General features: G+C 40.1%; 1 protein-coding gene across 3 annotated transcripts in view; it reads left to right on the top strand.

Moving 5' to 3' along the window:
* Positions 1-26442, top strand: part of LOC124551287 (protein MTO1 homolog, mitochondrial) — a 90060-nt gene that overhangs the window by 4358 nt on the left and 59260 nt on the right. For all 3 annotated transcript variants that reach the window (XM_047126310.1, XM_047126293.1, XM_047126304.1), the window contains one exon: positions 15208-15326. In XM_047126310.1, the coding sequence (XP_046982266.1) occupies positions 15208-15326 (119 nt within the window). The remainder of the gene's footprint in view (positions 1-15207; positions 15327-26442) is intronic.

Here is a 26442-nt window from a genome sequence, read left to right as displayed (position 1 = left end):
GTCAATATGTGTTAAACAATTTCAATTTCCTTGTCTCCACTATGAATGATTTGGAATACTTATCACAGTGTGAGGGATACCAGATGCAGTACCCCAGCTTCAGCTCTCCCAATATCTTAAGTCGAGTCTTAAATTGGCTCCATCTGCAACAAAGTAGCTTACTGAAGGTATTATGAACTTCAGATATTTCAACATAAGCCACAGCAGATTACTTTTCTAGATTTGAGCGTGATCTGTCCATCTTCATCAGACCTATTTACACCCACCTTGGAACATACATTTTAGTACAATCTACCAGTTGTTGTTGTTGTTGTTGTGGTCTTCAGTCCTGAGACTGGTTTTATGCAGCTCTCCATGCTACTCTATTCTGTGCAAGCTTCTTCATCTCCCAGTACCTACTGCAGCCTACATCCTTCTGAATCTGCTTAGTGTATTCATCTCTTGGTCTCCCTCTACGATTTTTACCCTCCACGCTGCCCTCCAATGCTAAATTTGTGATCCCTTGATGCCTCAGAACATGTCCTACTAACCAGTCCCTTCTTTTTGTCAAGTTGTGCCACATAATCCTCTTCTCCCCAATTCTATTCAATGCCTCGTCATTAGTTATGTGATCTACCCATCTAATCTTCAGCATTCTTCTGTAGCACCACATTTCGAAAGCTTCTATTCTCTTATTGTCTTAACTATTTATTGTCCATGTTTCACTTTCATACATGGCTACACTCCATACAAATACTTTCAGAAACGACTTCCTGACATTTAAATCGATACTCGATGTTAGCAAATTTTTCTTCTTCAGAAACGCTTTCCTTGCCATTGCCAGACTACATTTATATCCTCTCTACTTCGACCATCATCAATTATTTTGCTCCCCAAATAGCAAAACTCCTTTACTACTATAAGTGTCTCATTTCATAATGTAATTCCCTCAGAATCACCCGACTTAATTCGACTACATTCCATTATCCTTGTTTTGCTTTTGTTGATGTTCATCTTATACCCTCCTTTCAAGACACTGTCCATTCCGTTTAACTGCTCTTCCAAGTCCTTTGCTTTCTCTGACAGAATTACAATGTCATCGGCGAACCTCAAAGTTTTTATTTCTTCTCCATTGATTTTAATACCTACTCCGAACTTTTCTTTTGTTTCCTTTATTGCTTGCTCAATATACAGATTGAATAACATCAGGGATAGGCTACAACCCTGTCTCACTCCCTTCCCAACCGCTGCTTCCCTTTCATGCCCCTCGACTCTTATAACTGCCATCTGCTTTCTGTACAAATTGTAAATAGCCTTTTGCTCCCTGTATTTTACCCCTGCCACCTTCAGAATTTGAAAGAGAGTATTCCATTCAAAAGCTTTCTCTAAGTCTACAAATGATAGGAATATAGGTTTGCCTTTCCTTAATCTTTCTTCTAAGATAAGTTGTGGGGTCAGTATTGCCTCTTGTGTTCCAACATTTCTACGGAATCCAAACTGATCTACTACTTTCTTTGGGATTGGAATTATTATATTCTTCTTGAAGTCTGAGGGTATTTCGCCTGTCTCATACCTCTTGCTCACCAGATGGTAGAGTTTTGTCATGACTGGCTCTCCCAAGGCCATCAGTAGTTCTAATGGAATGTTGTCTACTCCCGGGGCCTTATTTCGACTCAGGTCTTTCAGTGCGTGCTCTGTCAAACTCTTCGTGCAGTATCATATCTCTCATTTCATCTTCATCTACATTCTCTTCCTCCATTTCCATAATATTGTCCTCAAGTACATTGCCCTTCTATAGACCCTCTATATACTCCATCCACCTTTCTGCTTTCCCTTCTTTGCTTAGAACTGGGTTTCCATCAAAGCTCTTCATATTCATGCAAGTGGTTCTCCTTTCTCCAAAGGTCTCTTTAATTTTCCTGTGGGTAGTATCTATCTTACCCTTAGTGAGATAAGCCTCTACATCCTTACATTTGTCCTCTAGCCATCCCTGCTTAGCCATTTTGCATTTCCTGTCGATATCATTTTTGAGACGTTTGTATTCCTTTTTGCCTGCTTCATTTACTGCATTTTTATATTTTCTCCTTTCATCAGTTAAATTCAATATTTCTTCTGTTACCCAAGGGTTTCTACTAGCCCTCGTCTTTTTACCTATTTGATCCTGTGCTGCCTTCACTATTTCATCCCTCAAAGCTACCCATTCTTCTTCTACTGTATTTCTTTCCCCCATTCCTGTCAGTTGTTCCCTTATGCTCTCCCTGAAACTCTCTACAACCTCTGGTTTAGTCAGTTTATCCAGGTCCCATCTCCTTAAATTCCCACCATTTTGCAGTTTCTTCAGTTTTAATCTGCAGTTGATAACCAATAGATTGTGGTCAGAGTCCACATCTGCCTCTGGAAATGTCTTACAATTTAAAACCTGGTTCCTAAATCTCTGTCTTACATTATATAATCTATCTGATACCTTTTAGTATCTCCAAGGTTCTTCCGTGTATACAACCTTGTTTCATGATTCTTAAACCAAGTGTTAGCTATGATTAAGTTACCAGTAGCACAATTAATGCCAAGAGAGTGCTGTAACTTTTTTGTCATTCATTAATTCATCAGCAAGTGACTACACCACAGTTATGCACCTTTACTATAAGCTGTCAACTGCAGACAGCTGCAGAGTGACACATGTACCAATCCAGTCACTTTTCCACCATCATTACATAGGTCACTGACATCATCACACTTATGAATTACACACTTCTCAGCCATTGTTTATGGGTGTGTATTTTACATAAATGCCCACTTAACAACTGCAGTTTACTTACTTAAAACTGAAAATAACTCCACTATATAAACATAAACCCAGTGAATTTATTTTGTCCACTCACATAAGGAAACTGGAGAGAATTTGTCCAGGAGGTACAGTCTGTCTGTCTGTCAGTCTGTACTTGTGGCAGATGAAGTCGGCTTTCCTGGAAAAACACTACAACTGTCGTAATGGATGGCAAAGACTCAATTTTACATCTAGCAGTGTAGATCTTTGAGCAGAAATTTCTATAGGATTTGTCCATATGTGTTTATTGCATTATTATTATTAGTAACTAATATCTGTATTGTTATTGTGTTAATACTCTTTGTGGAAAAGAAACAACCTGCCTAGGTGTCTGCACACTGTATTGCCAGTGGCCCATAATGTGGGTTGCTGTTTAGGGTAGGACAGGGAAGGAAGGAAGTCGGCCATGCCGCTTCAAAGGAACCATCCTGGCATTTGCCTGGAGCGATTTAGGGATATCTTGGAAAACCTAAATCAGGATGGCCGGACACGGGATTGAATCTTCGTCCTCCCGAATACTAGTCCAGTGTGCTAACCACTGTGCCACCTCGCTCGGTTGAAATACCCTGTAGTTGCTTCTTATGATGCAGTGGAGTAGATAGTGTGGGCAATCACCTGCTAGCTCTTCAGTTTGCAGACCTACAAAGGAGGTAATCCCATGATCACAATCCAGCAACCATCTTCCTTCACACTTCTAACCTCCACTTCTCTCTTCCACCATATTATACCATTAGAACACAATTTACCCTTTAATATGGCTCTACTGTACTTAGATGTGGTATGCACTTGTAAAATTTGTTACTAACCTCTTCATTAAAAATAAACGTTAATTGTATAACATTGAAACACTGAATCTCTTCGTCACACACAATGTGGAAATTATTATTCCTGGAGAAAAAAAGCATTTGGCTCTTTTTGGAAATTTTATGTATTATAGTTATGTACTGAGAAGTATTTTCACTAAAAGCCACAATTTTCGAATTATTAAAGAAAGACATAAAAAAGGAAGCCTTAAATGCCCCCCACTCCCATGGTCACACCTCATTAGTCAGGATTTTTAGTATTTGGGTCATTCCATGTCAAGTGGCCTAAATTTAGACAAGCTCCCCGCTCGACCATCTCCAATTTTGATGAAATTTTTGCAAGATTTACATATAGTCCTTACATGAAGCAGTGCCAAATTACAGCTTCATAAGTAATGGTGGGGCCACTAGCCACCTTTTTGTAAAGGCCCGTGTTTTGACATTGCGACTGAAATGAATAAATGATTAACTTTGTTTTACTATTTTTAGTACATAAAAGGCCTGTTGTGCTGAAACTTTGTGATCCTGTTCAACTTTTTTGGGTACAATAGCTTAGTTGTAGTACTGAAGGTCAAATTATGGTAAATTCTTCATAGTGTGCTATCAACGTGGCCCATAAATCTTGTCATACCAAATAAACTTACATTTATATTACATTAAAAAATACGTCTGCCAGTTGTACGATTTATGGTACCCAAGTCAAATATTTCAGTTCTTATTAATTCATTTCATTTGCTGAAATTTGTTACCAATAGCAATTACAGTTGATCCTAACAAGCTATAATGTCGGCCCATTCTTTTTGCTGATGGAGCTGGACTGGCAGAAATAATATGTTGGTTTGGAATCCAATAAGCATCCTGCCTAGCTGGCCAATAGAATGACTGTGCAGGTCCATTGGAGTGCATGAAACTGATTGAAACATCATTTTCTTCTTCTGAAACTTCAGACATATTACCAATCCACCATTTTCCATCATGTATACAGGCAACGTATTTGCCCAGATGTAAGGCTGTAATATTTCGGAATGAAATTGTTGCTTGAGTTTTGTCAACCTTTGCCACAAAAAATTTGTATAATTGGATACTTGTCTAATAGAAACTTGCTTTTCATTTAATGGCACAAAATGGTGATTCTCTCTTGTTCCTGATACTGTGCAGTCATTTTTGGACCTTGGTTCCTGCTCAGTTTTTAATGTTTCAGTTTCTTCTTTTGCAAGAAGAATGAATTGGATTCCTCTGATATTCTTTGTACAGCATTTAAACAAATCAGTTGGTGTCAAAATCTGGTCCTCAGTTGGTCTTTGAAGGCTTGCTCTTGCTGCCAGGTGCTTTACAATTCCTCCAATTCCATCACATGGAGATTTTCCATGGCTTGTAGCAAAAAATTTCCATTCAGCTGAGATTCCAAAGTCATTTTGATGGTAGCAGAGATTCAGAACATTTTTAAAGTTTTTGTACTGCACTGCTGACTCATCACTGAAGTAGTAAATGTGTGTGATTTTTCCAAGGAGACACTTTAGATCTTCTATTAATTTCACTATGAAAGTATGTACAGTGATTGCATCATGTTTCAGGCCGTTGCTTATTATACGGTAGCTGTCTAAGTTATTTCTGAAGTACACAACAAATGGGTGTAAAGTTGTTTGGCTGTTATTCCAGTAAAAACCTAGAGCTGCATCCTGGACAATGAAGGAATAATTTTCAGTGAAGTCCATTAATATGATCAGTTCAGTTGGCTTACAGCTTTCTTTTATGCATTTTAGGTGCTTGCTCTGGTGCTTTGCAACATAATGATGAGTGGAAAGTTTGTCCATTTTTGAAATCAGATCTTCAATAAAATCCTCGGTGGTCATCTGCTTGGTTTCTAATGTATCTCTATCAGTGTGCACCCACTGTTTGAACTCAATGGTATCACCTGGATCACTGTCTTCAAAGCTGCTTTCTAGAACCTGTTGCAGTCTTTGGATTCCAAATCGCACACTGTTTTAGCAATCAAACTCTTATAATCTTCTTTAATTGGAGTGCTTGCAAGCATCAGTTTCACATTTTGGTGTAAAGTTGAAACACAGACTGAGTGGGTTCCTGCAGCACCCACAGTGATGAACCATTTTGGCCTCAATTCGCAGAATTTGGAAAATTCAATTTCAGGCCCATGCTGAAGTCGATATGCAGCAAACATTTCTTACAATAATTCAGAAGAAGGTATTTTTGCATCAAAACTTTCTTTTCTTCTATTCTAATTGATACACAGTCTTCTTTACCTGGACAAATTCGGCAAAATTCTTAATTCTGAAAAAATGTTACCACTCATTCTTTTACGGCGTCTGGAATCTTCCTGCCATACTTGTTCTTTGGCAGAGCTAATACACCATTTTCTGCCTGTAACTTCCTAGCTGCTTTTACCGTCCTCTCTGAAACACCAAATTCTTACATTGTCTCTTTTATAGTCCAGCTATGTGGTACTAATGTCAGTATTTGCAATTTTTCAGGCTGCCTTGACAATTGCAACTTCTCTTTCAATTCTTTAATCTGCTGTTTATAATCTTCACAATCAGGACATGTCTTGCTTGTACTAGGTATTTGAAGATCTGTTGGGGCAAATCCTCCAGGAGCAGCAATGTTATTCACAGTTGTCTCTTGAGCTTCGCTTGTTTTTCGTTTTGTGTAACATTTCACTTCCCTTTCTGATACTCTCTGAAATTTTAGAGGGGAGACCCCAAAAGCAGTTAGACTTGAATCGATTGATACTTCTGAATATGCTTCATCTTCTGATTGGTTTGAAGTTGACTGTGATTTTTCTGCCTTCTTTGCCAAAAATTGTTTTCTGCAGGTTTGACAGATCTTCTGACCAGGTTTCACATTGCTCGTAGTCACAGTTTGCAGTTGTTTTGCTGTTTCCACATTGACAATCCTTAAACCCTTTTTAACAGAATGGTTCTTTGCACCAAAAGGATTACAACAAGATCTCTGTAAAAAGTCATATTTGTCCACAAGTATTGCTTTGTGATGAAAGCACATATGTGCATTTTCAGTAATACATATCTCACTTATTTGGTTTATTAATTTCTGTTGCTCTGCTGAAAATTCTTTGATTGGAATGAAGCCTTGTTGATGTGTGTGTGTTTTCAGATGACATGCAGAATTATCTGCAAGGCCAGTGATACACGGTACTGAAACCTCGTTGATGTCCATTACACTACAATTAAATTTATGCTTGTAATTGTCGTTTGTTTCAATATTAGATAAAGTAGAAGTGGTGTCTATTTCCAACTGAAAAATATTAAACAATCATAGATAATGGGAACTTCCTTGAGAATAGAACAGAAAAAAAAGAAATAGCCTGATACACATTTCTAAGAGTCATCCTTACCTTGAAATAATATTTACTTACCGAAAAAAGATGTTTATCCAGTAATGACAACACACTTTACATGATTTAAAAAGGCACACTCAACATCTGAACACTCTTCACTACACAACAGTGTGCTTCAGACTGATTGTTGAAGCATGTTACCAAACTCCATTGTTGACACTAAACTGACCCGTCTCCTAAATAAAAACAACTTTTTCTGATCAGACAAGGTGAGTGCAGATAGCTCAGTTATTATTTGAGCAATCTGGATGCCACTTGCTTTGCCACGAGCTTTATGACATGCTGGCAGGCTGCAGATAACTAAAGTTGGCAGGCTGCAGATAACTAAAGTATTAGCTTCAGAAAGTTACTCTTTCAGTAGATACAAGGCAATAAAGTATAGCCAAAATTTGGTATGACAAGATTTATGAGCCACTTGGATAGCACACTATTTACCATAGTTTGACCTTTTGTACTGCAACTAAGCTATTGTACCCAAAAAGTTGAACAGGATCACGAAGTTTCAGCACGACAGGTCTCTTAGATCCTGAGCAATGGTGAAACAAAGTTGATCATTTATTCATTTCAGTTGCAATGTCAAAAAACAAGCCTTAACGAAAAGTTGGCTGGAGGCCCCACCATACTACTTATGAAGCTGTAATTTGGCAGTGCTTCATGTAAGGTCTGTACATATATCCAGTAAAAATTTCATCGAAATTGGAGATGGTCGAGTGGGGACCCTTAGGCCACTTGACATGGAATGACCCATTTTGTTCATACCACTCCCTCATACCACTGTACAAAAATTTGCAACTGCATGAAATTGTTCCGCCATTCAACTTTTCGTTATTCTTTGTTGACTGGGCTAAAATTACTGTCATGCATTTTACATCTTGACACACAATTTACTTGCGATAACAGTGAACCATGGTCATGTATAGAAATGCAGTAGGGTGTTGTAGGTATCCCCTTTCAGTACCAGCCACTACTCTGAGTTGCCCTTAAAGTACAGTAATCTGTAACTGTGTGGTACGCACAACATATTAAGTATGTTTTAGCTGCCTTTCTTATTAAAATTTTATTCACTGATAGAAAATGCTGCTTTGAGTTTTGTCTGTGTTTCCTTGATAAATGTTAGTCCAAATTGGCTCTGTTTTCCTCAGTTATGTGTCAAACTATTAGTGAAATAATCTTTTCCCTGATGTGCACCACAGATGGGTAGATGTACTCACTTGGTGCAATAAGGACGTCCAATTTTTTAAATAGCTCTTTACAATGAACCCGTCCGCTGCTTCTGGTTTTCATTCTTATGGCTCTTTTCTGCAATTTAAAAACTGTGTCCATGTTTTGCATCTCTGATCCTCAGAAAGGAATCCTCTAGCTGAGACTTGAGTGTACATAGGCGTTGTACTGTATATCATTACAAGACATTGGCTGTTATGAACTGAAACTAAAACTCTAAGAGGACAACATGCTGATGACATTCTTTTTGCCAGTATCTTTGTGTGCTCATTCCACATTAGCTGAAAATAAATATTCATCCCCAAAAATTTGTTTGTTATACAGTTTATAGGTTCATCACCTACACTTAATGTGACAAGAGTTGTTTCCCATTTTTATGCTGCAGTGCATACTGCTTGTTTTCTTTATATACGACAGAAATTTATTACATACTGCCAAATCATAAACATATGTGAAGGTTTTATTTCCTTTCTGTAATATGAATTCTTGTGCTTCATCAGCAATTATGAAATTACTGCTGTCCTCCATGTCTTATACTGTCTGGAAAGTCATTGATATATGTGTATTAAGAACGGAATTAGGCCCAATACACTACTGGGAGAACATCTATGATTTATCACCAACAGATGCGTGAACAATCTCTACATTTTGTATCCTGTTTTCCAGGTAAAACTGGAATATCGTGTTTGATATTCCTCTTACACCTAATGCTTCTACCTTATTTTACAGTATTTTATGATCAGCAGTGCCAAAAGCCTTAGACAAGTCTTAAAAACATGTTTGCAGGATAGTTATCTGTGTTAAGAGTTTCAAGTGCCACATTTGTGACCTCTGTAATGGCCAACCTGGTGCTCTCTCCCCCCTCCCCCCCCCCCCCCACTTGTTAGTTAAAAAGGTTGTGTTTGTTCATGTAACTTAGTCTGTCTCTAAGGAGTGATGATGTATCAGTAATAGAGGTGGTCAATAAAGACAATCAGACATCTAAAAAAGATAATGCATTAATAATATTATGAAAGGGGCAGATTGCTACTCACCATAAAGATGACACGCTGAGTTGCAGACAGGCATGATGAAAAGACTGTTACATATTAGCTTGGCTGGCCAAAGCCTTCTTCAGTAAAGATAAGTGCACACACATTCACATAAGCAAGGACGCCTTGCACACATGACCACTACCTCCAGCCAGACTGCAACGGAAACGTGTTGAATGGAAGAAACGTGGGGAGTTATGTATCAGTACATCTTTTTCTTCTAGCTGTTTCATAATGCTGGAACACAGTATATGCTCCAAAGTCCCCCATAAATTGATGTCAGTTACATGGATCTACAATTCATTGAACACTTCTATCTCCTTTCATGTGGATTGGTATGACCTTCGCAACATTCGAACCTTTACCTACAGATCTTCCTTTGAGATTCCTGTCACCTATTATTGGTAAAAATTGTGCTGTTTCCTCAACATATCCCAAATGAAATCTAATATGTATAGAATCTGGACCAGAAGACTTTCATTTATTAAGTGACAAGTTGTATTGCTGCTTCCAAATTACTCATGTTGGCAGCTGTTCTTGATTTGAATTGTAGAATATTTTCTGCTTCATCTTTTGTGTAAGAATTTCAGAAAGCTGCATTTAATAACTCTAGTGTTGAGTAATTCCACTTAAGTGTAATTCGTAATATTACCATTGCCATCATATCTTGCTGCTGATGTACTTTACATATGACCAGAAGCTCTTTGAATTTTCTACCAGACTTTGAGACAGAGTTTTGCTGTGGAATTTGTTGAAAGCCTCTTCGAGTTGAAGTCTGTCCTAATGAGGGGAGGTCCCTAGGGGTGTGATCGAAATTTTGAAACCAGATATATGATTATGTTGGTTAAGGTCCCAGGTATTGCAGCTTGCAGCCATTCATTGTGGTAGCCCCTTGTTCGTGAGTAACTGATGGAAAAAAAAGAGACTGGAATTTTGCTGCATATTCTAGAGCATTAACAATGATGACAGTACACAGAGCAGAATTGTGGTGTAGTGGTTAGTGTACGTACCTCATGTACAGAAGGTTGTGGGTTCAAATCTCATCAGGTCCTTTACAATTTTTTATTTTCAAATCTTTATCAAAATGAATTTTTATCAATTTTTTTCAGTTAATTTGTTTAAACGTATTTGCTTAAAATTTCTAATCATTTGTCACTTGATTGTAATCATCATATTAACAATTTTGTTTGCTCTTATGTGGGTGTGCTGAAAAGTAATGCTTCCAGATTTTTTATGTGAAAACTTTTAAAGTTTTTTAAATAAAGTAAACATTGTTAACATTCTACATCTTTATTCTGCATGTCTGTTTATATAGAGCCCTCTGGCAATAGAGAGCTCTGAATTGTAGTGTGTAACATGATGTGTAATGTAACTATGGCAGTGCATGTGAAACAGCATGCTGTAATCAAGCTTCGAATTTGAAGAGTTCATCCACACTTGGAGTACCCTCTCCTTCAGCATGACAATGCTGGACCACACTGAGCACTGCATTAGCCCGACACTTGAGTTCAGTCTCATCGAACATTCTCCATACATCCCAACTTGGCTCCATTCGATTTTCTGTTTCCAAAACTTAAAAGAACACCTTTGAGGACTTCACTTTGATAGTGACAGAGTGGTGCAAGCAGAGGCGAGGTTGTGGCTACCTCAGCGAAGTCAAACATTCTACAGGGATATTATCAACAACTGGTCTCTCATTGGGAGGAATGTGTTCGTCATCAGGGTGATGATGTTGAAAAATAATCATGTAGACCTGAAGAATAAAGATGAAACATGTTAATAAAGATTATTTTATTTAAAAATCTATAAGAATTTTCACATAAAAACTCTGAGGCATTACCTATGCAACATGCCCTTGTATTTTGTCATGAAAAAAGAATGTTGAGATTGTGGTTGTGATTTTAAGTTTTTTATTTATCATATTACTTAAATGTTTACAACCACCAATCTGTTGATGTTGGTTAACTCCAAAAGACAAAATAATCTATTTGTAATGGCTGTGCAGTTGTGTCAAAAATGTATTTTTTGTTATGTGATGTACCGGGTGATCAAAAAGTCTGTATAAATTTGAAAACTGAATAAATCACGGAATAATGTAGATAGAGAGGTACAAATTGACACACACGCTTGGAATGACATGGGGTTTTATTAGAACCAAAAAAAAAAACAAAAGTTCAAAAAATGTACGACAGATGGCGCTTCATCTGATCAGAATAGCAATAATTAGCATAACAAAGTAAGACAAAGCAAAGATGATGTTCTTTACAGGAAATGCTCAATATGTCCACCATCATTCCTCAACAATAGCTGTAGTCAAGGAATAATGTTGTGAACAGCACTGTAAAGCATGTCCGGAGTTATGGTGAGGCATTGGCGTCGGATGTTGTCTTTCAGCATCCCTAGAGATGTCAGTCGATCACTATACACTTGCGACTTCAGGTAACCCCAAAGCCAATAATCGCACAGACTGAGGTCTGGGGACCTGGGAGGCCAAGCATGACGAAAGTGGCGGCTGAGCACATGATCATCACCAAACGACGCGCACAAGAGATCTTTCACGCATCTAGCAATATGGGGTGGAGCGCCATCCTGCATAAACGTCATACGTTCCAGCAGGTGTTTATCAGCCAGGCTGGGGATGATGCGATTCTGTAACATATCGGCGCACGTCTCACCCGTCACGGTAGCAGTTACAAAACCAGAATCACGCATTTTCTCGAAGAAAAAAGGCCCGATAATGGTAGATGTGGTAAATTCAACCCATACCGTGACTTTCTCATCGTGCAATGGAGTTGACACAACAGTTCTAGGATTTTCGGTAGCCCAAATTCTGCAGTTGTGGGCATTGACAGACCCTTGGAGCGTGAAATGAGCTTCGTCAGTCCACAACACGTTACTCAAACAGTCGTCATCTTCCGCCATCTTTTGAAATGCCCACATCACAAATGCCCTCCGCTTCACTAAATCGCCAGGTAACAGTTCATGATGCCGATGGATTTTGTACGCATAGCATCAGAGGGTACGCCTCAGTGCCAAACAAACAGTAGTGTATGGAATACCGGTGCGACGTGCGACTGCACAAGCGCTGACTTCCCTGTGCATAGACAAACCCACTACAGTCTCCATTTCTTCCTGAACTGTCTCAGCGGCATTACGCCTTGTGCTCGGTCGGCCACTACGGGGTCTATCGTCTAAACAACCCGTGGCTTCGAACTTCAAAATCATTCTCGCCACAGCTGCATTTGTCAATGGACCTTTACCCATTCGAATCCCCTTCCTATGGCGATAGGATCATAACGCTGAACTAGCACCTTCCCCATTCTGATAATACAGATTCACTAAAAGGGCCTTTTTAGGTAACGTCAACATGCTGTGACTGCTGGCGCATCTGATTCTCTCTCTCATTACAGCTCCTTTTATACACGATTATCATGCACAGTCACTGACGTTTTGCTGCCCTGCGCCATCTGTCGGACATTTTGTGAACTTCTTTTTTTTTTCCTTCCTAATAAAACCCCATGTCATTCTAAGCATTTGTGTCAATTTTTACCTCTCTATCTACATTATTCCGTGGTTTATTAAGTTTTCAAATTTATACTGACTTTTTGATCACCTGGTACAAGAGTTTGGATAGTAATCATCATACAAACGTTTGATTGTTATACAATCATTTAAACCATAAATTCTTGTTGCACTATGTACAAAATAAAGCAGATGAATGTTTGAATGAAAGAAGGAATTATAAATAAAACAAAATGGCAACATGAGGAATAGAAATAATGAATGAATAATACAGACGAAAATATAAAATGGTAAAGTGGAAGATATTAAATTAATGTTAATACATCAGAATAAATAAAATCACATGCACAGAGATTCCAAATGAAAAAAAGAATGACTGGAAGACAAAATAACAGTAAATGAACTAGACAATATGATGATTAAAATGACATGACAAAGGATTAGAAATTGTATAAAAAGTAACTTAACAAAAATAATGATCCAATGGCATTTCGATAAAGATTTGAAAATAATAATAAAAAAAAAAAAAATTTAAAGTATCTGACATGATTTGAACCTACAACCTTCCATAAGTCAGGAACGTACCTTAACAACTATGCTGCAGTGCTGCTCTGTGAGCTTTCATCATCATTAAAGCTCTAGAACGTCACCCAAAATTCTGATTTTTTTTTTCCATCAATTATTCACAAACAGGGGCACCAGGGTGAATTGTTGAAGGATGTGATATCTTGGACCCTAACCTGCATCACCTTATATTTTGTTTCAAAAAGTGAATCCCACACCAGGTGACCTCCCCTAGTAAGTTTTGGGCAACTGTAACCCGTCATTAATCTTGGAGATTTTGCTTTCTTGTAATTCTGGCATTTAACACACTAAAGACTACCAGAGATGAGAAATGAAATTTTCACAAGAATTATCGAGTAACAGTAGCATTTCATACATTCATTCACACATCATGTTCTGTAAATGAAGGAGAGTTTCCAGGGACATGAAATAAATTGAGGTAAACATTAAAAAGCAAAGGCAATCATTGTGGGTTACTTCAGTAAGTAGACTAATAAAATCGTATGACTGGTGCTCAATCACTCTTGCTAATAATTATGAGAATTACTTCTAGCTTACTTTTCATTCATTCATCATGCCCGATACATCCGTTTAACCTTTTCAGGTATGTGGAATAAGTACTTACTAGGCAGAAGTAGCCACTCAAGACTACTGTTGTAAAGAATACTATACTTGGATCAGAATAACATTCTGATTGGCAGTTGAGCATGGAGGGGGAGAATGTTGTCAATTCGCTACTATGTGCAAGCACAAACAGCTCTGGTAGCAGCATCAGTGTAGTTCCATACTGGGTACATTCCTATTTCATCATTTTCCTAAGCAATGTCACAGTTAGTTTCACACATCTGCTAAAAGAAACATGCTATAGGGAGAAACAAACCATATAAGAACAAGGCACAAGAATTACATTGCAGACTGCAATTGTCATCTGCAGCTGACTGGTAACTGCGAGCTGAGGTTGCAGAACTATACAATAACTGTGCGCGGGACAGAAGGTGTGACCAAATTCGTCCTCTGGTTGTAGTTTAGTAAACAACTAGCTTTGATCCAGGCATAGTAAGAGATTGTGTCTAATGCTTATCTATTCTTCTGAGAATCAAAGGAATTATGTTGATAGCTACCTTATATATGTATATTAGGTGTAAATCAGCTTTTTTGTGGTGAAAAGCTATTGCTCTTCGCCTCATACATACAACTCCAGCTTTTATCGAATACTTCGGGACCTTTGCCTTTCGCGGGCAAGTGCTCTACCATCTGAGCTACCGAAGCACGACTCACGCCCGGTACTCACAGCTTTACTTCTGCCAGTATCTCGTCTCCTACCTTCCAAACTTTACAGAAGGTCCCGAGTTCGAGTCTCGGTTGGGCACACAGTTTTAATCTGCCAGGAAGTTTCATATCAGCGCACACTCCGCTTCAGAGTGAAAATCTCATTCTGGAAACATCCCCCAGGCTGTGGCTAAGCCATGTCTCCGCTATATCCTTTCTTTCAGGAGTGCTAGTTCTGCATTGTTCGCAGGAGAGCTTCTGTAAAGTTTGGAAGGTAGGAGACGAGATACTGGCAGAAGTAAAGCTGTGAGTACTCGGCGTGAGTCGTGCTTCGGTAGCTCAGATGTTAGAGCACTTGCCCGCGAAAGGCAAAGGTCCCGAGTTCGAGTCTCGGTCGGACACACAGTTTTAATCTGCCAGGAAGTTTCATATCGGCGCACACTCCGCTGCAGAGTGAAAATCTCATTCAAGAAAAAGGTTGCTTGATTGAAAATCGAGCAATTATAAATTTAAATATTCCTTTTAATAAAAGGTTTGTTTTGTGTGCATGCATCTGTTGGCACATGTGCAGAGGTAAAGTAAATGTTTTGCAAAGCTTGGTGCATTTTATATTTTTTGCAGGGGAAATGTCATGTAACCCATCATTTGGTGGTATTGGGAAAGGACATTTGATGAAGGAAATAGATGCATTGGATGGAATCTGTGGCTGCATGTGTGACCTGTCTGGTATCCAGTACAAGGTAAGCCATATCAGTCATTATTAAATGCATGCTATCACTGTAGAGAAAAAGGAGAAAGAAAATGAACATACACTGAGCCATAATATTATGACCCCCTGCTTAATAACATGATGTTCATTATTGGATTACAGCAGCAGTGGTGTGTGGTAGGGATTCAATAAGTAGATTTATGGAGTTATGTGGCATCAGATGTCTGCAGATTTGGTTACAAAATTCATGTAAATAATGGGCTGGTGGTGTGCTGATGCAGACCTGGCAGCCAATAACAGGCCAGTGTATTCAATCAGGTTCAGATTGGTTGAAATTCGTGGCCAAGACATCTACATGAGTTCATAATCATGCCCTTCAAACCACTATCTGCAATTCTGGGCTTGTGACATGGACAGTTATCCTGTTCAAAAATGCCACTGTTGTTGGAGAAAAGATCAAGCATGAAGCATGTGTCCGCAATAATGTTGCCATAGTCCATAGTTGTCATGGTGCTTTCAATTACTACCGCAGGTCCCACGGAAGTCCAGGTGAATGTCCTCCAAAGCATAATACTGCCCCATCAGCCTACATCCATGGTACATTGCATGTTTCAAGAAGCCACCTGTTTTGCAGTACAGAGCAGGAAAACTTCCAACTTCCACATTCTGTGATGAGACATGGACATCCAGTATCATGTCATGTACCCATAGTTTCAGTGGGCTTTACCACACTCCACAGATGCTCGTGACAGTATCACGCGAACAGCTATTGGAATTTGTCATTTTCGATTAACTTGTTTTCGGGCACTCTACCCTTTGTCAAAGTTTATATAGTCAGTTTCTCCTTTTGCAGCGTGTATCATCATATGAAAGATCCCATTGGTCTCTGCTCCTCTCATATATTCTCCTTATTGCTTCATGTGTTCGTAAAATCAGCCAGTGCCTTCCAGTCTTGTGGGAAGTGCAGTCATGGTTTTCTGACTCATTAGTGTATATTAATGTGTGTTCTTGTTACATTGTATTACAGTCACCTGATGCTGATCAGTGATCCCAATCAGCAGTGATAATTAAAGCATTGTCTTAACAGTAGCTGAGATAATTTACATGTACATTAAAGTATGAACAGCTGTGCAGCACAATGTGAAGCACGCATAAAATTATTTCTCAGTAGAGAGAATTAGTTATTCCATTTCTTGGTGGGAAAACCATCCAGTATGAGGCATTAAAAGTAACATTACATGAGATGGACATCAACTACGCCGTCAAACAACAAAAAATATTTTAGAAATTAGAAATGACGGGAAAGGCAGTTGATGAGTAGATATAAGGGAAGAGATAATTAGGAGTTGAAATAAACGTTCCATTTTTAAATTTCATTGTAGTAGTACTAGTAATGGAAGATTATAAATCCATTGATCATCTTAACATTAATAACACTAGTTAACAAATTTAAACTTTTTTCTGCATCTGGTTTGTAAATGGGTGGATTTAACTAATTTTGGGGTGCTGAATACACTGGTGAAATTAGTTTTTCTCTGTGATGTCACATTTCCTAGATACACAGCAGAATAGAAAAGGTAATAGTGAAAATTGACACAATTGAGTCAAACAAAAATACACATTTAGAACATTTGAAATCAATATTATTTTGTATGTATATATGGGCATGATGCCAATAAAAGGTCCAAATTAGTGCAGAAGATATTTTCACCTTTAATTGTCTTTGGTTTTTGAAAAATACGATGACAGAGCTGCTCTTCTTTGTAGGAATTGGCATGGGTTTCGAAAAAGACGATCGTGTGAAACCCAGCTCGCGCTATTCGTCCATGAGACTCAGAGGGCCATATACATGGGTTCCCAGATAGATGCCGTGTTTCTTGACTTCCGCAAGGGGTTAGGTACAGTTCCCCAAAGTCGTTTAATGAACAAAGTAAGAGCATACAGACTATCAGACCAATTGTGTGATTGGATTGAAGAGTCCCTAGATAACAGAATGCAGTATGTCATTCTTAATGGAGAGAAGTCTTCCGAAGTAAGAGTGATTTCAGGTGTGCTGCAGGGGAGTGTCGTAGGTGTGGTATACTCAATGCCCACACCGTGGTGCCTGCAGCTGCGTGGCCATGGCCTTTACGTCATACAGCCAACGGCCGGCATGCCCCGCTTATGTGCAGCTCTGCACAGCTGTACAGTGCAGGCGCGGGCCTCACATACTGAGTGCCTCTGCACAGTCACGGCAACCTCGGCCAGCGTCCTCCCGAGAGATAGTTACGTGAGGCCGCGCCGCCAGTCATAACAGGACATGACAAGTGGACTCGGTTACGACGGGCATATTCCTCCATCACTCGCCCTATATAGCCGCATACGCTGGCACACCTGGAGTCTCATGTCGGGCTACCTACTTGCTACGTCAACGTTGCACCCAGGAACAACGCTACCCTGTGCTACGACTGTTTACCATACCGGACTTGGACTCTGCAGCCCAGTCGCTGCTCTCGATCAAGCACCAAGTTGTGTTAGTATTGTGGAACTGTTGGCTATAAACAGAATTTGGAACTCAACGCCAATCGTTATTTGTTGTTTCTCCAATTACGGATACAACAGTAGGACCGTTGCTATTCACAATATACTTAAATGACCTTGTGGATAACATCGGAAGTTCACTGAGGCTTTTTGTGGATGATGCTGTAGTATATCGAGAGGTTGTAATAATGGAAAATTGTACTGAAATGCAGGAGGATCTGCAACAAATTGACGCATGGTGCAGGGAATGGCAATTGAATCTCAATGTCAACAAGTTTAATGTGCTGCGAATACATAGAAAGAAAGATCCTGTATCATTTAGCTACAACGTAGCACATCAACAACTGGAAGCAGTTAATTCCATAAATTATCTGTGAGTAGGTATTAGGAGTGATTTAAAATGGAATGGCCACATAAAATAGATTGTCGGTAAAGTAGATGCCAGACAGATTCATTGCAAGAATCCTAAGGAAATGCAGTCCGAAAACAAAGTAAGTAGGTTACAGTACACTTGTTCGCCCACTGCTTGAATACTATTTACCGGTGTGGGATCCGTACCAGATAGGGTTGATAGAAGAGATAGAGAAGATCCAACGGAGAGCAGCGCGCTTCGTTACAGGATCATTTAGTAATCGCGAAAGCGTTACAGAGACGATAGATAAATTCCAGTGGAAGACTTTGCAAGAGAGACGCTCAGTAGCTCGGTACAGGCTTTTGTTGAAGTTTCAAGGACATACCTTCACTGAGGAGTCAAGCGGTATATTACTCCCTCCTACGTATATCTCGCAAAGAGACCATGAGGATAAAATCAGAGAGATTAGAGCCCACGAGCCCACACAGAGGCATACCGACAATCTTTCTCCACGAACAATACGAGAGTGGAATAGAAGAGAGAACTGATAGAGGTACTCAAAGTACCATCCACCACACACCGTCAGGTGGCTTGCAGAGTATGGATGTAGATGTAGATGTTCTTTTGTTTGCCGTTTTATCTCACTCCCTAACAAGACCCCAGCAGTAGTCACCCATCATCGAAGGGTTCCAATGGCCTTGGTAACAGTGTTACCTGGTAAGAATGTCATTCGCCTAAGAATGTCTTGGTGAAAGCGTCTACCATTCCCATTGCTTACGGCTCCCAAACTTTCCATTAAGAAATCAAGGTGAGAATGTAGAAAGTGAACGTTAAGTGACATTCTACAGCCCATGTTCTTATAGTTGTTCAACAGATCATTCACAATGATAACATAGTTTTTGTCTTTTCTGTTACCCAAAAAGACCTCCACGATTGCTTTAAAAGAAGACCAAGCAGCTGATTGTATATCTGTGAGTTTGGTATCAAAGGTTGGATCTTTCAGCAATTTTCTTATTTGTGAGCCAATAAAAATACACGGGGAACTTTTCTTTTAAGTGATTGAAGGCCTCACCTTCTTTATCCAGAGCTTTTACAGAGTTCTTGATAAGGCCCAGCTTGATATGAAGGGGAGGCAAAATAACTGTATCAGGCTCAACCAATGGGGTATTGTTCACATTTACATTCCCAGAAACATATGACTTCCTTATAGGACATTCCTTGACTGTAAAGTGGTTCTTGGTGTCACAGCTGCCACAAAGGCATAAAAAGCAGCAGTATTTCGTGAATCCAGCCTGTAAACCTGTAAGGAATGCAACAACTTTCAAATCACAGCAAAGCTGCCATTCGTGATCCTTATATTTGATTGCCTCTAGCAGTAAAGCCATGGTTTCATAAGTTTCCTTCGTATCTACTGCATAAGCTGAAGGTACCAATGTAAATGCATTGCCATTATGCAGTAGTACTGCTTTCAAGCTGGTTTTACTGGAGTCAATAAATAGTCGCCACTTCTGTGGATTATGTTGTACACCTAGCTGCATCATCAGGCCATTGACATCTCTGCATACACACATTGAATTCTGCATATTGAAATACTGAGCAAAGGGAGCTCCTCTTGATCTGAAACAGGAAATTTTTGTCCCTGGAGCTACACACATCAAAAAAATTTTTGCATCACCTTGGTTCCGAGAGTTCCAGAACCTGTACAAAAAACTGAAATAGAGATCAACATAAACATCATTTCCACCATTTTTATTGCTCATAAAAACCACATATTGCATGTTGCACCACCATACAGCAAGACCTTCAGAGGTGATGGGTCAGATTGCTGTACACCGATACCTCTAATAGCCAATAGCACGTTCTCTTGCATTGATGCATGACTGCACCCTTCATGGCATACTATCCACAAGTTCATCAAGGCACCGTTGGTCCAGATTGTCCCACTCCTCAACAGTGATTCAGCGTATATCCCTCAGAGCGGTTGGTGGGTTATGTCATTCATAAACAGCCCTTTTCAATCTATCTCAGGCATGTTGGATAGGGTTTATGTCTGGAGATGTCATTATCCTGAAGGAAGTCAACCACAAGATGCGCGCGATGGGGGTGCGAATTGTCACCCATGAAGATGATTGCCTTGCCATTACGGCGCCTTCCACGTGTACCATGCTGCAGGGTGTCATGGCTGCAAAGATGGACCTCACCATGGACATCAGGAGTGAAGCTGCGCATCACATCACATATTGTGCACAGTTTAAGTCGTAACACGATGTCTTGTGGCTGCACAAAAAGCATTATTCAACATGGTGGTGTTGCTGTCAGGGTTCCTCCGAGCCATAATCTGCAGGTAGCAGTCATCCACAGCAGTAGTAGCCCTTGGGCGGCATGAGCGAGGTATGTCATTGGCAGTTCCTGTCTCTCTGTATCTCCTCCATGTCCAAACAACATTGCTTTGGTTCACTTCGAGACACCTGGACACTTCCCTTGTTGAGAGCCCTTCCTGACACAAAGTAACAATGCGGACGCGATCAAACCGCAGTATTGAGCATCCAGGCGTGGTTGAACTACAATCAACATAAGCCGTGTATCTTCTTCCTGGTGGAATGACTGGAACTGATCGGCTGTTGGACCCCCTCCGTCTAATAGGCACTGCTCATGTATGGTTGTTTACATCTTCGGGCGGGTTTAGTGACATCCCTGAACAGTCAAAGGGACTATGTCTGTGATACAATATCTGCAGTAAATGTCTATCTTCAGGAGTTCTGGAAACTGGGGTGATGCAAAACTTTTTTTGATGTGTGTAGAAGGTTCCGTTGTTACAGTCTCGACCCCAAGAGTTCAGCTTGCTGTTTCGAAAGTTTTAGATTGCAGTCCAAATTGTTCAGTTCATTTTGATTAAAAAGCTGAGGCAAAGTGTCATGATACTGAGGGCAGTACTCTTCAATATGTTCAGTAGTTTCTGATTCACTTGACATGGTGTCTGGTTCCGTGCCTTTCAAGTTACAGACAGGAATAGGCAACCCCTCATCATGGGGCACAGGCAAATGCACTGAAGATACTTTTGGATGCTTTATGTCTAGTTTTGCTTAAATGTCCTAAAATATTTGTAAGACAGAAGTGACAGTCTGGATAATGGTCTTTATGCTCACACCACATCATCGGAACAGCGAATGGCATGGCTTGGTGTTTTCCTTTCAACCACGGTGTTTTCCTTTCAACAACGGTTAAGGTTGTTGTACAGGTTATGCCGTCTATATAAGGTGAAATTTTTTTTATTTTGATCACCAACAGGACAATCAAAATCCAATTTATATGCCTTCTTAACCAAATCAGTGTGATTGGTTTTCTTTGGGCTTTTGGAGTGAATTTCCCACACACATAACAAAAGTTGTCGGGGTGGTTTAGACAGCAACGAGAATTACTAGTTGCGATTTTTCTTGGTGTAAGTTTTACATATCAAAAGTTTGCACTATCTGTCACAGGAAACACTCACTGAGGATCTCTTTCACACTGCTGGATTAGCACATCAACCATTTACTGACGATTTGTAGATCTTCTAGCTCTCCTCTGCAAATCCAAAACAAACAATTAAACATCAAAACAGAAGAACAGAAAAAAGCGAAATGCTGAATACTAAAAATAAAAAAAAACTTTAAAAACTCAAAAATGGCATGTGTTAGAACATTTTGAAAGGTATATTTGGCTTCTACATACCAAAATACATACTAGTTGATGTATCACATCCCAGATTCAAAATGGCTGTTGACTAGTGTAATAGATTTGTCAGTTTCATACTAAGAGAAAACATCAATAAAAGTTAACCAATCCGCACATAAAGGCATATAAACTTAGACAGGGTGTAACAAAGTTTCCTTTACAGACATTGAAGACTTGTAGTGGGGACCAAGACAATTAAGCTTAACATAGGAACCGACTTCTGGAAGCATACAGTTTTCCCACTACCTGCAACATACCACTGGAGGCTCTACTCTTCACTGGCAACGTTCGACGAACAACATTTGCATGGCAGTGATGATCATGTAGAGTGCCTTATGAATGTCATCCTTACCGCCGCAGAATGTGCCACCCCCATTTCTACCGTGGTGTGTCCCAGTCCCCTGGTGGACTGAGGAACGCCACATTGTGGTTCCCATGCTCTCTGTGGCTTTGAAGGTCATTCCATGAAGGAAAACTGTATTCATTATAAACAATTGCGTGCAAAGTGACAGCACATTACCAGAGATAGTAAAAAAGTTAGTTGGATCTCTTTTACTAAATTTTTAACCGTTTTCGTCCCTCTTCTGTTGTTTGGGCTAACCTATGTAGGATTTCTGTAAACAAGATACATCTCCTGACTGTAGCGAATGATGTTATTGTAGACCCTATCAGTATTTCCAACACCTTGGATAGATACCTTACAGAGATCTTGAGCTCTGCCTAATACCATCCTGCCTTCCTACCTTGGAAACAAGCGGAGGAGGCTTGGGAGAGATACCTTTCCTCTCTCAGAATCGTGAATGCTACAATGCCATTCCAGGACCAGAAGATATTCACATCTAGATGTAGCAGCACCTATCTTTTGACTGCAAGCACTTTTTCCTTCATACGTACAATCGTGTTTGCCGCACAGAGTGGCAGAGTCGTCTGAGGCACCATGTCAGGGACTGCGCGGTCCCTCCCGCTGGTGGTTCAAGTCCTCCCTCGGGCATGGGTGTGTGTGTTGTTCTCAGCATAAGTTAGTTTAAGTAGTGTGTAAGACTAGGGACCGATGACCTCAGCAGTATGGTCCCTTAGAAATTCACACACATTTGAACATTTATAATCATGTTTGGATGGACAGTGTGTTTCCCAGACATTGGCATGAAGCCTCTGCAATCCCCATATCCAATCCTAGTAAGGATATACATCTTCCATCCAGCTACTCATCCAATTTCCCTCACCGTCAGTGTCGGCAAAGTGACAGAACGCATGACCGATGATCGGCTGGTATTGTGGATTGAGTCTCGGAATTTGCTAACGAATGTACATTGTGGATTTCATAAGCACTGTTCTGCAGTTGACCATCTCGTCACCTTGTGAAACTATATTATGAACAGTTTTGTGCAGAAATGTCAGACTATGGCTGTGTTTTTTGATTAGGCAAAGGCTATGGATACCTGCTGGTGTATAATGCACACATGAGGCTTCTGAGGCCACCTACCTCATTTTATTTGGGAATTTTTAAAAGACCAGGTTTTTGAGGTATGTGAGGGTTCGGCTTTTCCGAATACTTTTATTCAGGAGAACAGGGTGCCTCAGGGCTCATGTGCCATAGTAATTAACCCTATCATGGACTGTGAGACCTTAACTTTTCCGGGCGAATTGAATGTTCAAATAACTTATAGCTTTGCTGCCGGGTGACATCCTCGACCACTGCCAGTATTTTGACAGGAGCACACCCTGCCATTCTCAAGGCACAAATGCAAGGAGGAAGCAATGTGCAAGGGAATTTAATACCTCAGTTCACAGAGGAGAAACAAGAAAGATACCACACACAGAACAAGTGTCAACACAAACAAAGATAACCAATACCAGAAATCGATAGTGACTATTAATCAGCAGGTGGGGGTAGCACTAATTCTGTCTCTCTGTTTTTTGATAATGAACAGAGCCGGATTCCAAGCAGCATTTAAACAAAATCCACCATCTCTGTTTATAAGGTTGCTCGATAGTTTGATTTCAACAGCTTCCTTAATAACACTATCCCAATAGCTGGACGTGCAAGCCAGAATCTCCGTGTTGTTGTATTACATAGGATGACCGGTGTCAAGGCAATGGTCTGCAATAGCAGATTTGCTCGGCTGTTGTAAGCGTGTGTGATGCTTGTGTTCAATACACCGGTCTTCCACAGTGCTAATTGTCTGACCAATATACGACATGCCACAACTGCAAGGAATATGATAGACACCAGCCTTAGGCAAACCAAGATCATATTTTACGGATTCCAACAGCGCCTTAATCTTAGAAGGTGGTCGAAAAACACATTTCACGTAATACTTCTGCAAAATATGGCCAATCCTGTTGGAAATGCTTCTTGCGTAAAACAAAAAGGCCATAGACTTAGGTGCCACTTCGTTGCTATTGTCACTCACCCGTTGCACAGAAGGCTGATAGCACAACGCACGTTTGATCTGCCTCTCCCTATAACCATTCTGACCAAAGGTGAGTTCGAGATGTGATAGCTCAGCTGCCAAACTTTCAGGGTCTGAGATAACGTGGGCCCTGTGAACCAAGGTACGAAGTACTCCTTCACGCTGAGCTGGATGGTGACAACTATCAGCTTGCAGATAGAAGTCAGTGTGAGTAGGCTTCCTATAAACAGAATGTCCCAACGTACCATGTCTTCCTTGTGACCAGCACATCAAGGAAGGGAAGGCATCCATTATTTTCCACCTCCATAGTGAACTGGATATTCTTGTGGATTGAATTCAGGTGTTCCAAAAACCGGTTTAAATTCTCACTACCACAAGGCCAAACAACAAAAGTATCGTCCACATATCTGAACAAACACACAGTTTGAGGTCGTTGACTCCAAAAAGTTGTTTGTCACAGGAGACTATCAAGAGTCTTAATTCTTACTGTGCTGTGCCACCTAGATTATGTGGCCTCCCTAAGGTCCATAAAGAGGCTGTCCCATTGAGGCCCATTGTTTCTAATATTGGTGCTCCAACATATCGTGTTGTTAAACATCTCGCTAGTTTGCTGAGCCCACTAGTAGGTAGGTGTGAACACCACATCAAGAACTCTGCAGATTTCTTATGTTGATTGCAGGGATTGCATTTGAATGACTCTGATATTTATTCAGTTTTGACATGGTTTCGCTTTTCACTCACATTCCTCTCTCTGATTCATTGCAGCTAATTGAGGTTAAGTTTGATGTCGAGTTAACAAAAATGTTTCGACATGTGCTGACTTCCACTTACTTTTTTATTCAATGGTCAGTACTACGAATAGACTGATGGAGTTGCAATGGGAAGCCCGTTGTCACCTATTGTGGCCAATTTGTTTATGGAGGACTTTGAGGAACGTGCTTTGGAGTCAGCGACCTTGAAACCTGCGTGTTTTTTTCAGATATGTAGATGATACTTTTGTTGTTTGGCCTCATGGTAGTGAGAATTTAAACCGGTTTTTGGAACACATGAATTCAGTCCACCTGAATATTCAGTTCACTTTGGAGGTGGAAAAGAATGGATGCCTTCCCTTCCTTGAAGTGTTGGTCAGAAGGAAGACTGATGGTATGTTGGGACATTCTGTTTATAGGAAGCCTACTCACATTGACTTGTATCTGCGAGCTGATAGTTATCACCATCCAGCTCAGTGTGAAGGAGTACTGCATACCTCGGTTCACAGGGCCCATGTTATCTCAGACTCAGAAAGTTTGGCTGTTGAGCTATCACACCTCGAAGTCACCTTTCGTCAGAATGGTTATAGGGAGAGGCAGATCAAACATGTGTTTCGCTATCAGCCTTCTGTGCAACAGAAGAGTGAAGATAGCAACGAAGTGGCACCTACGTCTACGGCCTTTTTGACTTATGCTGGAAGGATTTCCAGCAGAACTGGCCGTATTTTGCGGAAATATGATGTGAAGTGTGTTTTTCGACCACCTTCTAAGATGAAGGCCCTGTTGGCGTCCGTAAAAGATGATCTTGGTTTGCATAAGGCTGGTGTCTATCGTATTCCTTGCAGTTGTGGCATGTCGTATATTGGTCAGACAATCAGGATTGTGGAAGACTGGTGTATTGAACATAAGCATCACACACGCTTACATAGCCAAGCAAATCCGCTATTGCAGAACATTGCCTTGACACTGGTCATCCTATGTAATACAACAACACTGAGATTCTGGCTTGCATGTCCAGCTATTGGGACAGTGTTATTAAGGAAGCTGTTGAAATCAAACTATTGAGCAACCTTATAAACAGAGATGGTGGATTTTGTTTAAATGCTGCTTGGAATCCGGCTCTGTCTATTATCAAAAAACAGAGGGACAGAATTAGTGCTACCTCACCTGTTGATTAATAGTCACTATCGATATTTCTGATGTTGGTTATATTTGTTTGTGTTGACACTTGTTCTGTGTGTGATATCTTTCTTGTTTCTCCTCTGTAAACTGAGATATTAAATTCCCTTGCACATTGCTTCCTCCTTGCATTTGTGCTTTGAGGATGGCAGTGTGTGCTCTTGTGGAAATATCGGCGGTGGTCGAGGATGTCACCTGGCAGCAAACCCATAAGTTATT

The sequence above is a fragment of the Schistocerca americana genome, chromosome 1 (genome assembly GCF_021461395.2).
Source record: "Schistocerca americana isolate TAMUIC-IGC-003095 chromosome 1, iqSchAmer2.1, whole genome shotgun sequence".
In the NCBI taxonomy this organism is placed as follows: Eukaryota; Metazoa; Arthropoda; class Insecta; order Orthoptera; family Acrididae; genus Schistocerca; species Schistocerca americana.
The sequence above is the reverse complement of the archived record's forward strand: the minus strand, read 5'-3'. Positions and strand labels throughout refer to the sequence as shown.